This window comes from Rhinolophus sinicus, linkage group LG03 (genome assembly GCF_036562045.2).
Source record: "Rhinolophus sinicus isolate RSC01 linkage group LG03, ASM3656204v1, whole genome shotgun sequence".
Classification (NCBI taxonomy): domain Eukaryota; kingdom Metazoa; phylum Chordata; class Mammalia; order Chiroptera; family Rhinolophidae; genus Rhinolophus; species Rhinolophus sinicus.
In genome coordinates, this window is record NC_133753.1 from 188,907,085 (window position 1) to 188,924,046 (window position 16,962).

A 16,962-nucleotide genomic window follows, 5' to 3' on the forward strand; every position below is an offset into this window, starting at 1 on the left:
CCTCCCATTTCCTGATCTATAATTTGACTGGGGACCTACATTCCTCAAGTGCCACAATTTGGCTACTTAGGAGACTGACCTTGGCCCACCTGCTAGTGTAGGGAGGGCAGAAACCTACTCTGGCCCAGAGCCCCTCTGGGTTTCCCTTCAAAGTTCCTGCCAGTCTTAGGGCTGTGTTGTGAGATTGGCCGTGCTGGTAGCTTCTGTCATCCCTGAAGCCATGACTGTTACCAGAGTCGCATGATCTGCTAGCTTGTTTGGAGTTATTTGTTAGAGTAGAATTCCTTTACAAGCACAGATCATTATTTCCTGATTTCATAATATCTTAGCATGCTTCATACCCCAGGAAATGCCACAACTTCATTTAGAAAGAGGCTGATGCAGTATCGTCAGCCTGAAACGCAAGCGGGACTCTATCCTCCAACACCAGCCCCAGCCTCGAGTCCTTTACGGTACTAATTTCTGAGCACATTCTCCTCAGGCGCCTTGGAGGGAGAGGCGGAGTAGACCTTTGCAATTCAAAATTCATAAAGGAAAACCAAATTTTTATCCTTTGTATGTTTGAGAAGGCCGTTATTATCTCTTTACTCTGGAGATACAAATTATAAGTTTTTCTGTGCCTTAATTCTACTGATGTTTACCAATTTCTCTAAAGATTATTATCATCGTTAGTTATTAGTGATATCGCTGCCTTTAAAACCCCAGGAAATTAAATAGAAGGGAACTTGTTTTTGCTACTTGCCTTTCATGCTGTGCCTGAAATGGTCTCTCAAAAAGCTAATTAACTCTTTAGGCCTCCTTGGGGGAGAAAACCCAACCCAACACCTTCCTTTCATTTGACCTTGTAAAGTTCAAGTTCTTTCAGAGAAATAGTGGCATAATTAGCAAAGCAGCAGACCAAATATATTGTTATTGTTGACTTCCATTTCCTTCATAGGGAACAGTGTGAGTCTCTCAGCCATCTCTCTCAATTGGAGGCAGTTTAGCCAAAGAGGTGTCAGTCATCTATTGGGCCAACAGTCATTGAGTATTTACTGTGTCCAAAGCCTGGGGTGCCAGGTGGAGATGTGAAAGGCACAGGGATATTCTTGGACAGCCCATGATGCAAGAATGGTGTTTACGTTTTGAAATGGTTGGAAAATATCAAAAGAGGAGTATTATTTTGCAACATATGAAAATTGCAACAAATATAAATTTTAGTGCCCGTAAGTCAAATTTTATTGGAATACAGACATATCCATTCATGTGTTATCAACAAGTAATTACAGCCGTTGAGAGACCATAACATCACATAGCCTAAAATATTGACTATCTGCAGAAAAGGTTTCCCTGGTGAGAGACAGGGAAATATGCAATTCAATTACAACATGGAAAGTTCCAAGAGGAAAATATATGGGAGAGCAGATGGGTGAAGGTTAATCATACTTAGGGTCAGTAAAGTCTATGGGAGGAAGAAATCTTGAGCTCACTTTTAAAAAAGAGCAGGGGGGGGGCTGACTTGTCAACACATGAAAACATGTAATATTTTTAGGAGTCATATGTAACTTGGTGTGGCAAGAGCAAAAAAGATACTTGTTGGAAACAGGGCCTTATCATCTAGAGGGCTGCTATGGTGGAACCTGGCAGTGGGACCAAACTGAAAGCTTGGGGAGCCCCTACAGGGGTCTGCACCTGATTGTTTACTTGCTATTGAAGTCAGGGCCTAGATAGCCAGGGGATGTTGAAGGGGAGGGAGTAGGAGGGCCATGCAGGAGAAGGTAAGAAAGATGTTCCAATAATCCAGGCATGTGATTAGGCCTACATTAAGACTGGAGGGGCAGCTGTTAGAATATTAGAATATTAAAAGTGGTTAATCATAAGGTGGTGATCGATTCAATGGAGGTAGGGCGGAGGCAGGGCGACTAACAGAGAGGGGCCAACAGAGGCTGATTGACAGGCAAGTGAGAAGATGGTAAGTTCCTTTTGAACATTTTCTTTTTCTGGGGGATCTAAGCGGATATGGCCAGTAAGCAACTGGGTTTGGGAGTCTGGAGTTCAGGATAGAAATTTGAGCTGGAGATTTATATCTGGTAGTTGAAACCAGTGTCTGCAAGAAAAGTGATTCGGGTGAGATGAGCGGCAGTTTGAGGAACACAGAGAAACTTGAAGAGAAGGCAGAAAGGAGCATGAGCAGTGAAAGAAAGAGGGGTCAGGTGAGGAAGAACCTCAGGGAGGAGGAGCAAGTGGCGAACAGTGCCAGATGCCAAGTCAAGAGTAGATGAGAAAAAGCTGAAGTGTACTCCCTGGATTTGGCAACATGGGGGTTGGATGGATAGACACGATTGCAGTAGGCTAAGAATGGCTGGGATAGGCAGAAGCGGACTCAGAATGTAAGTTCACAAATCTTGGCTGAAAAAGGACACAGTTAAATGAGGGCAGAATCTAGAAGGGCGGTGTGTGGAATTGAAAAAGGTTCCTGTTTGTTTTAATGGCAGAGGTAGGCATGGGCAAGTGCTGAGCAGAAAGACTCAGAAGACGTGAGAAGATTGAAGACCAGGTGGGAACGGACAGCCTGATGCTCCTGAGAATGCAGAAATAGAACCGAGCACACAGGGGAAGGGTTTGCTTTGCACAGGGGGACCTGGTGTCCCTGAGATGGGCAGGTGGGAGGAGAGGGTGGCATATGTGAGATGGCTGCATATGCCACTCTGGGAGAATAACCTGAAGGGCCCCCTTGCAAAAGACCTCCTGTTTCTCAGACAGGTAGGTAGTATGGTCATCTGCTGAGACAAAGAAGGCACAGTGTGGGGAAAGGAGTCTGAGGACAGCGTTCAAAATGGCGCTCAGCTGCTGAGCGCTTTGGGAGAGGGAGCTGACCTCAGAGACACTGGGTATGATCAAGTGCCCTCCTGAGGCGGAAGCAAGGATGGCCCCAGTCCCCACGGCTTTGTGACTGCAATTTTACCCAACAGGGCTGAGGAGGAAGTGCGGAGCAGTGACATGGTGAGACAGGGCTAAGATGGGGTTTTGTGTGCAGAGTTGCTGGAAGGCACCAGCAAGCCCAGCCTTGCCTTTCACCTCCAGCGGCGGGAGGAGGATTACAGGACGGGCTGTGCTTTCTCCGGGAAGGACCCACAGCCAGAAAGACGCTGGTGGATTGGGGAAAGATTGTGCTGTCCGAGGGCTCCAAGTCTTGAGGAGGTGGGACAGGATGCACTGAGATTAAGAAAGTGGGTGAGTGAGAAGCAGGGCATGTGTGATTGTCAGCAGTAGCGTTTCAGAGCTTGCTGCTGGAACCGTGTCTGGAAGGGAAAGGCCCAGGCTGGAGTGAAAGACGGACATGGAGGGCAAGGCCTATGCACGTCAGGTCCTGGCTGAGTCGTCCATCTGGGTCTGGGGCCTGAGGAGACCCGGGGTGCACATAATCTGTGGTGGTGGAGAGCGGCTGAGAAGTCAGGAGGGGACGTGCCTTGTGGCTTCACTCTGTAGACAAGTGTGCACATGTGTGTGTTCGTGCAATTTTACTCTTTCTGTGACTTGACCCTTTTCCAGAAGAGTAGTGGTGGGAATTCTAAACAATGAGACTTGGGAACAATTGCAACATTAGAGAAATCTGAGTGTATCCATAGATCACCAGAAATGAGGTTATTAAAGAGGCCGCCTTGATTTGGGACTGGGAGGGTTTCCTTGGAAGAGAGGGCAAAGTAGATTGTGTGATAATGGGAACCGTGACAAGAAGAGGCAGCTTCCTTAACCTACCAACCCAGAGAACTGGCACCCGCCTCCTTGGGCACCTATCTCCTGGCCTCGTTCTATTTTGCAGCAAAGAACATTTTTTTTATTGAAGAGCATATGTGAATATGATTATTCTCTTAAATGATGCTTTTCTGTGCAATACAGAGAATGAGGGCCTGGGTGTGCTGACAGGGAGCAGGTGACAGACTCGTGGGTCATGAGGAACCACAGAAATGAGGCCCGTGTATGTTTTAAACTGCTTCCAAATACATGGAAATACAGTTTTAAAGACCGTATCTCCACTGATAGCTAAGATCATGTCTTCTGTGATCCGGGCAACACCTAAGCCCTTCACCTCCGTTTTCATACATAACAGTCCTGTCCTGTGTACATACGTTTATCAGTCTTATCTCAGAGATGAGAAAGCTACAGCACCACTAAGCGGTTTCCCCGAGGTCATACAGATCGGAAGAGGTACCCAAGATTGGAATCTGGACCCTGGCCCTCCAGAGCCTGTGTGTTTATGTGAGTCAGTTAATTCTATTATTTGGTAAAAATCCCTCCTTCTATGCTGAGCTCGAATGGCTAATTTACAAAAATGCTATTGTCTATTCAAAAAAGCAAAACTACTTCTTTAGTTGCTGTCTCAAACACCTGACATCATGAATAAATACTTTTTTTAAAGTACGAAGGAGTTGATTTTAGGTTAGAAATGGAGAATTTTTTTTCCCCCTAAAAACTCAAGGTAATGTAGCTCTTTTGTGAAGTCTTTACTCATTTATTCTAAATTAATAGAACCAAAAACATACAGAAACATTAGTAATGAGAGTGGAAAATATTTTATACACCACTCCAAAGCCATCTCTCTCTCTCCATTGGTCTGAGTGAAACAATTTCTTAAAAATTATTTATATAAAGAATCACATCTCAACCTTGAATTTTGTTGCTAGATCACAGACTAGAATATTAAGGACACCGGAGGCCTGAGCGTTTTAATATTCAGGTTAAAAATTCCATTAACATTTTTAATTAAATGAATCTGATTGATGTGTGAATGAAGTCGAAGAGTTAGAAATTTTATTTATTCTTAGGTGGTAGCTTCTGTTTAGAATTTTTGCCCACTGCCTGTATGATTTAAGAGAAATGAAAAACAAGGCCAAGAAAAATGAAATAGCCTATCACAGGTCACAATGATAAACAGGATTTAATTAGATATTTCAGTTTAGATTTTTAAAAATATGATTCTTACCCTGAAAAAGAAAACAATCAGCACCTTTGTGGTTTACCCTGCAGATTAATAGAATCATGTTCTGTGAGTTTGCAGAAGACAATTTATCCATTGGAGGAAAAGGGGGAAATTAGTGGTGTTTATTTCTACTTCCCAGGAGGAAAAATCCACTAATAGTCAGTCTTCTAAGAACTGGCTTTAGTCCATATAGTAGAGCTTGGAAAACGAATGGAAATGTGTCCAAGTAGATTCCTGATCCTAAAAGCTTTAATTAACACAGAAGATGGAGGTTGATAGGTTTTTTTTTTTAACCAAATACTGTTGCCTCGAGATTTGCAGAGTGATCTGCTTTTAGAAATTGTGAGGATCACCGGAATCCTCCCATCTCCATGTCCACATGCTGCCGTGTACCCTGGAGGATAAAGGCCGGAGGACACTTTAGCAGCCCAGCCTCTGATGTCAGGAAAGGAGGCTTTGATTCTATCTGTTTCATAGTCGGTGTAATATCTCTTGGCCCAGAGACACCATGAGGACTGGCTTTGCCCAGGGCTGGCTCCTGTGGTCTGAGTTCTTGCAGTGAGGACGCTGGACCAGGTGTGAAGGGTCTGGCTGTGATTCTGGACCTGGACTCCAGCTAAGAACCCTTTGCCAAGCCGTGTCACTTCTCTGGGCCTCAGGGTCCCCATGCCCCTGAATGAAGGGATTGGATTAAATTAGACCCAATATTTTCTAATTTTGAAATTCAGTGACTGTGCTTGTCCACTTCTGATCCGTGGGGTACATGACATTAAACTGTTGCTACAAGGTGTTTCGCCTGCCCAGGAATTGAAGGGCAGAAGTGAAGTTGCATTCAACTGAAATTAAACTGATTCTAATCCACGCTTTCAGTTTTACGAGCATTCCAAGATATCTTTGTTATCTATAAGAGTGTTGGGCTCATTCCATTATTTCTTTTATTGAAATAATCATAGCCATAGTTTTGTTTTTTTCTTCTCAAGTACTTTTGGGTAGAAACTTGGATGATGTAACAGTTCTCTCCAGTGAATTCTTTTAATCCTCTTATAAAAACTTAATGTATCACATATTTTATAATTGTGTAACAAAGTTTTCAACTTTTGAGGAATATTCTGTGAATATACTAATGATAGATTTGTGCTGCAGGTTTAGTAATTGGAAGATCAGGAGATTCTCCTAAGGAATAAAGAAATCATTAAAATGATTGATTGAGGATGGATTGGCTTCTTAGAAAAGCAAGTGGTCAGATGAATGGGCAGCACCTTTTTTATCCTCTCTGTTTTGCTTGGAATCCATATCTGCCTCTTAAGCTGTAGGCCTGGGTACAGTCATTTTGTAACTCTCTGGGTTCATGAGTATTTGATTCAGGCAAACATTTGATGACCAGGCCAACAAGCCAGTGGGGGAGGCTGCTACAATTTATTGGGGCTGAAAACAAATCCTTGTAAATAATTTTGGCTCTTCTGCTCCTGTAAGACATGCACACACAATCACACACACACACACACACACACACACACACACACACACTATCCCCACCCCCACCCAGGTCCAAAGTCCACTGTCATGAAATATGGGTCCTGATCCCTGAAACCCTTTTCATCTCTAGTCTTGGAATTCATGTCTCAGTTTGTCTTTGGTTTCTTAAGATATTACTCTAAAAAAAAATTAAAAAAATAAATAAATAAAAACAGATATTACTCTCACATTTCAAAGAGCAATACTTGAGACCTTTTTCTGTTTTGATAACACTCACAACTAGATGAAGATGAAGTCCATCCTAGTCATCCTTTAGGGTCCAGTGATGGCTGTTGTCTTCTTTCTGGCTCCCTCTCATTTAGCAAAGATTTACTGAATTCCTACTGTGTGGCAGGCATTGAAGTAGGAATAGGGCACCTATCGTCAGGAAGTACACCGCTGACCAGGGTCACGGGCATATAAACAGACTGTTCCGAAACAAGTACAACAGTGCAGGTATTTCTTGGGTGGAATGGTGGTAGAAGGTAGGAGAGAGTGATTAAATTTGAGTGGTTCAGAGAAAAAATGAGTGTCTGGATTTTGAAGCATGTTTAATAGTTCATCATGCAAATGTAGGAGAGTGCTGCTTCCGGGGAATTCTCTGGTTTACGCTTTTATGTCAGATTTGCTAAGCAGTGAGAATTAGCAGAATTTAGTGCAAGAGGATAGAGAGGAGTCTACGTGATTCCCAGGTTTCAGCTTAATTGACTCAGGGGACGGTCCTTAACTGAAATAAGGATGGCAGGTGAAGAAGCAAATTCAGCCTATGTGAGGACCTTCTGCTTCAGTCACCGCAAGTTAGGAAAAGGTTGTAATCCTTGTTAGAATTTGGCTTTGCCATCTTGATCTATTCCCAGGCAGTGATGTCATCAGCATTGAAGATGCAGCCCAGTGTGTCTTTGCCTCCAGGCTGACGACTGCTGATTTCATTCAGCAGAGAGGAAGACACGGAGAGTGGTGGTTACAGGACACACACCGTGCATTTTCTTTTCTGAGCTCTCAGAGAAACAATCATTTAGGGTCTTCACTATTTAGTAATCATTTCTTCATGTGCAATGTGATCTGCTTTGGAGGTGGGGTGGGTTAGATTGTCCGTATTTGGAAATTAGCCAGCCTGTGGTGTCAAAGGATTTCATGGCTTCGGAAGTTCCTGAATACCTCGTTGTCCTTATGTTTCTTGCACAGATTTTGTTACCATCGATTTGAGTGTTGAGCCCCTAAACTTTAAGCTGTCATGACCAGTCTGCCATTCTTAACTTGGTTCTGTGTCTATATATATAAAATTTATACTCAATAGTAGAAAAATCAAGCCATCTTTTATAGATATAAGTGCATTTTGTGCGGGATCTTTCTTTACATTATTTGTTCTGATATGGGAAACATTGGAAATACATATTCACAAAAGTCTCCATGTATAATCAGGATATCATGGTTCCCAGAGACCTGGCTTTTAAGATAGCAGTTTGCTGCAGCTTTGTTTCGTGAGCTTAGGGCCCTCTGTGATAACATATGTACTGCTTTCAGCCTTCATCTCGCTGAGTTTGATATTTTTCATTGCTGTTTTTTTTTTTTCTTTTCTTTAAGCTCCATACATTGTTCCGCCCCCAAAGCGTTCAGCACACACAGCAATAATGACTATGGTTATTTCTTCAAGATTCATCTTAATAAGATTCAACAATGGAGGAGTGACTTTTCAAGTGATCGCTGCTACACTCACATCCAAGTTTCCATGACTGCTGGGCATTTAAATTTGGGGTAAATTGGGAAGATGTGCCAGGAGGATTCATGCATTTTATTACATTCTAGCAAGGATTATCGCAACAAAGGGTATCTTGGGCCAAAGTCTCATTTGATTGACCCTCTTTGATCTAACCATGCTCTAGTGTTCACCAAGTAGCGGTGAAAATTAAGACGTTACAAAGGGGCCACTTTAGGAGATTGACGCTAAACTGTTCTTGAACGGGACCAAATGGGACCCAAAGCCCCCATTCTTCTGGTGCACGCTGACTTCTCAGAATGACACAAGGTTATCTAGAGAGTTTGGTTATGTGTGGATTTCAGAGAGAGGGAGAGAGGGAAGAAGCTAGGCTAGGGAGGATGGTGAGATTGAACCTGGACATCTTGGACATTTTCACAATCAGGAGCCTTTTTTGGCCACATATCCATGGTGAGTCGTGAGTTCTTTAGGTTTCTTTCCCATGAGTCATTTTGATTGAACAGCACACAGGGTTTTAGCCTGTGTTTCTTTGTGGTTTCACCAGGATCTTGCACTTGTTTGAAGGCTCAGTGTGTGTGCATCTTACCAGATGAAGCTCTCTGTACTTATAGCGTTGCCTTCAAATTAGGCTCCCCAACCCTTTTCCCTCCTGTGGGTGGGGAGGTGAGAAGAGCTGTTTCATTGACAATTCTAGAGATATAACAGGTGTAGTGACACCCAAGGATAGTACAAAGGGCAACTGATTGTATAACTTTGCCCAAACCACAGCCTCCAGGACTTAATTTGCTCGTATTTTAAATGAGGGTGATGTAATTTATCTACAAGGTCTGCCTTCGTCTGTTCGAGCTATTGTAATAAAATACCACAGACTGGGGACTTAAACGACAAACATTTATTTCTTACAGTTCTAATGACTGGAAAGTCCAAGGTCAAGGTACTGGCATATTCAGTGTCTGGTGAGGGCTCTCATCTTGGTTTCCCGATGACCGTCTGCTCACTGTGTCCTTCCGTGGCCTTTCCTTGGTGTATGCACAACAGAGGACAACAGAGAAAACTCATATCTCTTCCACTTTTTATAAGGGCATTAGTCACATCATGAGGTCCCTACCCTGATGACTTAATATAACTCTCCCAGAGGTCCCACCTCCAAATACTGCCTCATTAGGGATTAGGGCTTCAATATAGGAATTTTGGGGCGATAGATACATTCCATTCAAAGCAAGGTCTCTTAGTCGGTCATCATTCTATGACTAGGAGAGACTGCCTTCCATTAGAAATTTAGCACAAGTAGGAATGTGATACTCAAGGTTTGCTAATAGACAAATTTGAGCTCCAATCTCATCTCTGATTCCTAGAGCGTCACGATGTTGAACAAGTTGTTAAATCTCTCTAGGTCTCAATTTCCTCAACTGTGAAATTGTTCAGTAATGGTATCTACTTCTAGAGTTGCCATCCAGATTAAATGAAAATGGTGCATGTAAAGCATGCAGCACAGTGCTTGGCTATCAAAATAGATCGTTGATAAAAACTGGGCTTTTAAATTATTAAAAACAACCAAATTGATTAGGACACAAGCTGAGACTAGTAACACTAAAAATGAAATGGTTTTACTAGTGGCTTTCATCATTAATACCAAAATTTGTTGGTATTTGACCATAAATTTTGGAAGTCTCTGTTAATTATACCATACCACATGTCTATATTGAAATGAACATAGACACGTGTGTGTGTGTGTGCACATGTGTGTGAACACATATACCTGACGGTCTTCACCATCATTTCTTTGGGTAATGAGCTTATTTTCTACTACCATATAAGAATTTCAACTAACATCTAAATTTGGGGTATATTTTACCCAAGTAAACACTGTGCTTTTACTTCAATGAAGGCAGAAACTATTTAACCATGCTTTGTTTTTAAAGATTATTCCCTGACAAAAATGTTCCTTTGTATATCAATAAGGGGGTGCTCCAATTAGATGTTACTGGCAAGGAAATGATGAAAACCACACACACTCACACACACACACACACACACACACACACACACACACTATATACCACACACACACACACACACACCCCTCAACTCTTAAAAGCCCAAATTCCCATGAATCACACCTTGCTGACATGCCTGCCATTAATAATGTAAGCAAGTATCCTAAAATATTTAATACTTTAGACTTCATAGAAATTATAGATTGTCCCTTCAGGTTTAGTGACATAGACAAAAAAGTAAATCTAAGCCTGTTCTCATGACCTGAAATGTCAAGGTGACAAATTTTTTTTAAGGCTTAACTGGTATTACTCAGAGGGTAACAGCTACTAGGAGAAGTAAGCTTCTCAGTAATGAAACAAGAGACCAAACAACATCAGTAAGAAAGGCTGGCTGTACGATTTTTAATAGCTGGCTTTGCAACACATGAACTAGAATCGAATGAATTCTTACCCCTGGATGGCAAGGATCAGAATAGTCATATCTTCTCATAACCACTAATACAAAAGGCATTGGCTGTAACTCCAGAACATTTAAAGAAGGAAGGGGAAAATGTACATTACAGAGGACAGTTTCGGGGAGGGGATGGGCTGCCTCCTATTTCAGTAAAATTTAAGCTTCCAGGGCAAAGGAGTCATTCTGAATGCTCATGGGGACTACAACACAATCGCAGCATCGTTTATAACTTGAAATGCAATTAAGAAACAGCACATGGAGCTGGAAATTCAAGAGCACTGTGTCTTCATGAAAACCTCAAGTAGTTCTCTCTCTTTAAATTAGGTTCAAAATGTGCTATAAAGATCTGTGGGATTTATTTCTGCACACTGGGTGGATTTCTGTATTTAGAAAAGGACTACCAGGAATATATGCCCAGAAAGTGACTTTAAGCTCTAGCAAATGATCTGATTTCTGGCCTTCCAAAGGAAATCAATAATAAAAAAAAAAGAATAGGATTCTATAAAATGAGTGGTTTTCCCCGGTAAAGCTGTCCCCCGCATTGCTGCACTTATCTAGAATGAGCCTGTCACAAGCTGTAATAGTTATGTGATTAGTGTGAATGGATGTTCCTCACCACGTAGATTCACTATTGATTTTTTAATTAATAATAATATCTTGTATTTATATAATTGCCATCTTCGAGGAACTCTGAGTGCTTTATAGTTGGTGAATTATAATTTATCTTCATACTATGCTGCTGAGTGTATGGATTAGGTATTCCAATTGCATTTTAAGGAAGAAAAATAGACCCAGAAAGTTAAATCATTGGCTACGGGGATTTCAGAAAGCTAATAATGTAATCATCCATTAAAATCTCATAGTAGACTTCTAATTGTGGCTGTCTCCCAAAATCATCTGATCAGTTGGGTCAACTCTGATTTTTCCTTAGGAAAAAGAAGTTGATCCTAGCAATTATTTGAAATTGCTGTGATTACAGATGTTTACATTTCTCCTTATTAATTGGGCTTAAGACATTTTTATTTATTAGGCCATAGCATTTTTAGGGGCCTGTGACAATATCTTGAATGCTGTTAAGTCACTCGTATCTGAAGTTGATCTCCTGGTAAGGGAGTGATATAATACTTAAATTCTGCTCTTAGGGAGGTGTGATTTTCCAAGGGCTGGATAGCTCCATTGCCTAGCTGATATCGCTTTAGCTGACAAAAAGATGAAATAATCTCCACAAAAGCATGTTCAAAACTCATTGTTCTTACCATGCTTTTAATCGCCTATTCCTTCAGCCTTAAAAGTTTTTTGTATTATAATTTCTGTCAATTTTTCCTCTGGCTAGTTTATTACTTTGTCGCTCTGTACTGCTGCCACTCTACCCCTCACATGTTATGGGGTAACCTCCTTATTTGTCTCTCCTACTTCAGTTGTCTATTCCTCAATCTGTCTTAGATCAATTTTTCTAATAAACTCTGTAATTTTTGAAATTATGAATTATTCAGGAATAATTTAAAAAGTATACAGAATAATATGTTGACCACCCTTACCCTCACCATCCAGCTGAAAAAAATGCGACATTAGAGATATAGTTGGAAGCCTTCTTTGAAGTCTCTCCCTAATCTCTTTTCATTTTTTCCCTCCCCACTACTGTGAATTTAATAATTATTCTCAGGCATGTCTTTTTATACTTTTACCATATATATCTATAGCCATGAAAATGGATATTATATTTTCACTCCAATCATTTATTTCTGAAGATTCCATTTTTTTTTTTCATTGTGGCTTTGAGATTTTCACTACTGTTATTTCCTGTGACTGTTTCATCGCTATAGTCCTTTGATTCCACACACTACACACTATCTGTTCTCCTAAGGATGGATATTAGGATTGTGGTGATTTTTTATCCTCAAAACCAAACAAATAAGTAAATAAACATTTTGAACATGCTTCCTTGTCACATTTATGAGAGGTTCTTGAGGGCGTATGCCCAAGGTTCTGAATGCCCGGGAAGTAGGAGCTGGTCATCTTCCAATTTATTGTTAAAAAGTGGTGGTGTCATCTGATGCATTCTACTTACGTGCCATGTTCCTTCTAAAAAAAGACTTCACTGGCCTCTCCACTGACTTTCAATGGAATTTCAAGGTCCTGAAAAAGGGAGCGCCTCCTCACATTTCTGTCTGAAGAAACCTCCCCCCAGGGACTCCTTTTTATGAGGGGGTCACAAATTCAAAAGCTCTCAGACTCCATGCTAAAATATAAATGTGTGCAAAATACAGGGTGTGGTGGGATCTGGGTGGAGGCCATGTGTCAGGACATCGTATCCGACTTACTGACTGCCAGTTTATAGTCCCTAAGCTTCTTGTAGGACCCAGTTTATTTCCTTGAGACTGTCTCAGAAATGTGTGAGCATCCAGTTCACGGTGCCGCAGCAAAGACGAAGGACCCAGAACCAGCCTGCTGGGTTTGAATTCCCGTCCTGCCGCCACTAGTCTGCTCTTGAACAAGTTCCAGAACATCCCTGTGGCTTGGTTTTTTTGCGTGTAAAATGGGGGGCGTGCTCGTATTTATGTCATGAGGCTGTGGTGGGAACCAAATGAGATAATACACATAAAGCCTTTAAGGAGGTGCTTGATAACTTTTTGTTGAATTGTTGAGGAGAGTGAGAATAACAAAAAAAGTTGTATCATACTTCCTGGCATTGTTTTAGGACCTGGGGAGATGGTATTGACCTTAATATTAGTCTCTTTCCCCAATTAAGTTGCCAGCTGGGACCAAGCCCCTAACACATTGTTTGGTTCACGGTGGGCACTCGAGAAATATATGTCGAATGAATCAATGAACCTAATGATTCGCCTAAGGCAATGACAGCAAAGGTATGTTCTGAGCCATAATGGAGCAAGTAGATTACATCCGAGATACCTTTGCTCTCTGCATGGCAGTGGATTCTTATTCCTTGAATATTGACTATTCCTGTGTCATATGGGTAGTGCCTTGTCATTAGTCAAAATACCATACTTTTTACAAAAAGAATGGGTAACAGAGATTTGACTATTTCATTACTTCCTTAATTGTATATAAAATAACATTCCCGACTTTTGATTATGACCAGTTATTTATTTATTTATTTTCTCCTGGAACTTTAGGTCTCATTGTTCATGAGGGAGCTGCAGTTTACAGAGTATTTAAGCGCTGGCGAGCCGTTAACTTACACTGGGATGTATTAAATTACGACAAAGCCACAGACATCGAAGAAAGTAGCCGGGGACAGTCTTCCACAAGCAGGACTTTGTGGCTGCCGCTGACGGCGCTGCGGAACAGGAATTTGGTCCACCCGACGCAGCTGACCTCCCCCAGGTTTCAGTGTGGCTATGTGTTACTACATCTGTTCAATCGGATGCGGCCCCATGAAGACCTGTCAGAAGAGAACAGCTCGGGGGAGGTTGTGATGAGAGTGACTTCCGTGTGAGAGAAGCAGCTGACGGTGCAGCGCGGACTCTCCTGCCTACTCTGGAATGTAATTGCAATGAATGGCAACACCCTAACACGTCAACACACACACGTCTCTGAACTTTTTAAAATTTATGCTTTTTATATGAACATTTGAATTGCAAATACATTTTTCTGAAAAAAATAAAAGCGTCCTCTTGTTCTTTGCTTTCTGATTTATCACGTATTTTATAAGTTGGTACTTGAAATCATTATACATATAATTTAATTCTACTTGGTGAAAAAAATGATGAAAGTTATCCTTAAGGCCAAAACTATTTTTTCTTGCTTGTTCCAAATATATTTTTATCAAACTTTGTGCTCCATGTGTAATTTTTCAGACGTGCCACGAATGGGGATGAGTGTATTTAGAATGTCATGGGCAGGTTCCAAAGTGCCTGGCACGGGTGCAGCCTAGGGGTGCTTCCCACTGCTCTGCCCCGAACTCCTCATGCCTCATGCTGCTTGGCAAACTTGACCATGACTTTTGCTGAGATGAAATAACCTGTCATCAGGAATGCAAATTCTAGGAATTTGGCTCGTTTTCTAACTTCAGAAACAGTACCAAGGGCTTATAAAAAGATAAGGATGAATGGAATAGAATAGTTTTACTCCAGTACATGTTACACAGGCAGGGCATCCTGCATACTTACAACCCTAAAAGGTCACCAAAATGTTGCCTCATTGCATGTGTAATAGTAATACGGCCGCACCTTTGCATAACCTTCTTGTAGACCTATCACAATTTTGGTTAATCATTAGTATCTTGATTTTTATGAGTACCATCTTAGTTAGATTTTCTTTTTGCAAAAGCGTGTATACCTACTTAATCATTTAAGCACTGATCCTATTACTTGGTTGAATGAAATCAAGGGGAAATGTATTCACCAGCAGTGAGAAGTGTTTCTCTTTCATTAGATAACTATTTTTTAAATGAAAAGAGGAAAAGAAAAATGAGGCTATTGACTCCCCAGGAAAAGGTTGCTAACTAGTGGTACCTGGAGATTTTCTACCTCTGGATCCTTCTAATGGAGGTAAATGGCACATTTTAATTGGGAATGACAGACTAGATGAGGAGGTGGGGTTCCTGCTTTCCCTAGAAATTCGAGTTGAACATACAGGCCATTTGAAGTAATTGATCACATGAAATAACATTCTTTATATTCTACTTTCTAAAAATAACCTTTGAATGATTAATAATAGAATAGTGAATAGTTTACAGGTAGCATTGTGATTACTAAATAGCAAACTCTACCGAAATTTGAACTAATATTTTCCCCTTTGAAAAACTGTGTCACAAATGAGTTAAGGATGTGACAATTTGCAGAAATGTGAATGAATCAGCAAATCATGAAACAAGGGCAGTTCAGCCACCACTTAGGGACAGATTTAGGAAGTGAGAGAGTTAAACATTCTCACTCCAATTGTTCTTTGTTTTAATCTGACATGGCAGGAGCACGACCCTGGGTGTGGTACTGAGATGTCCAGGTCAGTCCTGTAAAGCTGGTTTCAGTCTCTCAGCATCCTGTCACCTGGGACAGGAGGCAGATTATTTAACAAAGACACCAGGGATGCAAATCTGCTGTCAAAGCAACTGTCTATTATTTGTACCCTGAAGGTGTTAATATTTGTCTTGGACAGTTTAATCACTAATGGCACCACATTTCATAGAGAATAATTGTGGGTACTGTAGTTTAGAGCATTGTATTAAAAATGATAGAGATTTTAGATGCAGATTAGACTGTCACTACTCCAGTGTACTTAGCAAGCGCGCCTTTCTAATTAGTGTACAGTTTGTATTCAGATCAACTCATTGGAAAACAAAAAGGAGCAGTGGGTGAGCACCTCTCTGTAACATCTGTGTGGAGTACATGAGGTAGAGATGTCTGCAGATGAGAGTGCAGAGTAGAAATGTCAACCTGCAGGGAACACGCACCCCTAGACACCCCCCTTTCCAGCACCTTGCCCTTTGGATGGACCTTTTGTCTACACCCATTATTTCCCGTCACCGTCTTTACCGCTGCCCCCTCCTAACACACTCATGCCTACACTTGACCCGAATCAGCGTTTTAGTAAGGCTCTGGCAGAATTTCCACTCAACAAAACATACCGCCCTTAAAATGATTGCATAAAGTCTCATACACTCTGAGTGTGTGTGTGTTGGGGGGGGGGCGGTATGTATTTAGAGAATTAAATGCACAGCTTAACATAATTAAAAATTTAATATGCAGTATGAGTTATGACATAAACAACTTTGAATTGTCAATGCTGTAATTCCAACTTGGGCTGCCTTAAATTTTAAAAACATGGCTGGTAAGGAAATGTTGGAAATATTTTAAATTAATTATCTTAAAGATCTTTTTCCACATTATAAAAACAGAGCTGCGTGCAATCTGTCCCTTTTCAACCTCTAATGTGCAGTACAGATATTTATGGAGCGCCTTGTGTGTGTCAGGCTCTGTTAGCAGTGGGCCAAGGAGAGACCCAGGTTCGCAGGGAGCCTCGGCGTGTGGAGACGTGCTGCATCGCGTGGTATGTCTCGGGATATAGGGGAGCGAAGGGAAGCGGCAGTCCAGAGGAGCCGTCAGTTTTCCTTGGGCACCTGGAGAAGGCATCACTGAGGAGCTGGCCGGCCTGGGGTCGTGCAGCATGAGTAGAAGTTTGCCAATCAGACAAGTAGAGAAGGACATTCTGGAAACAGCTTGGATGTGATAAAGGATCATGTAATGGTGAGAGAGTTCACATGGGGAAGCATGGGATGTATGTGAAGACAGGATCCAATGTGGGGGTGGCTAGGTCGCCGGGATTGAATTCGTGGAACCATGAGAAGATGGTGTCCAAG

The 16,962-nt window shown here is 41.5% G+C and overlaps 1 protein-coding gene across 1 annotated transcript in view; it reads left to right on the plus strand.

Annotated features, from left to right (window-relative positions):
• The window catches only part of MARCHF11 (membrane associated ring-CH-type finger 11), a 95,803-nt gene extending 80,946 nt beyond the window's left edge, over window positions 1-14,857 (plus strand). Inside the window, exon 4 of the mRNA XM_074329058.1 lies at window positions 13,778-14,857. Within this exon, the coding sequence (XP_074185159.1) occupies window positions 13,778-14,100 (323 nt within the window). The 3' untranslated portion in view covers window positions 14,101-14,857. The remainder of the gene's footprint in view (window positions 1-13,777) is intronic.
• The last annotated feature ends 2,105 nt before the right edge of the window (window positions 14,858-16,962 follow it).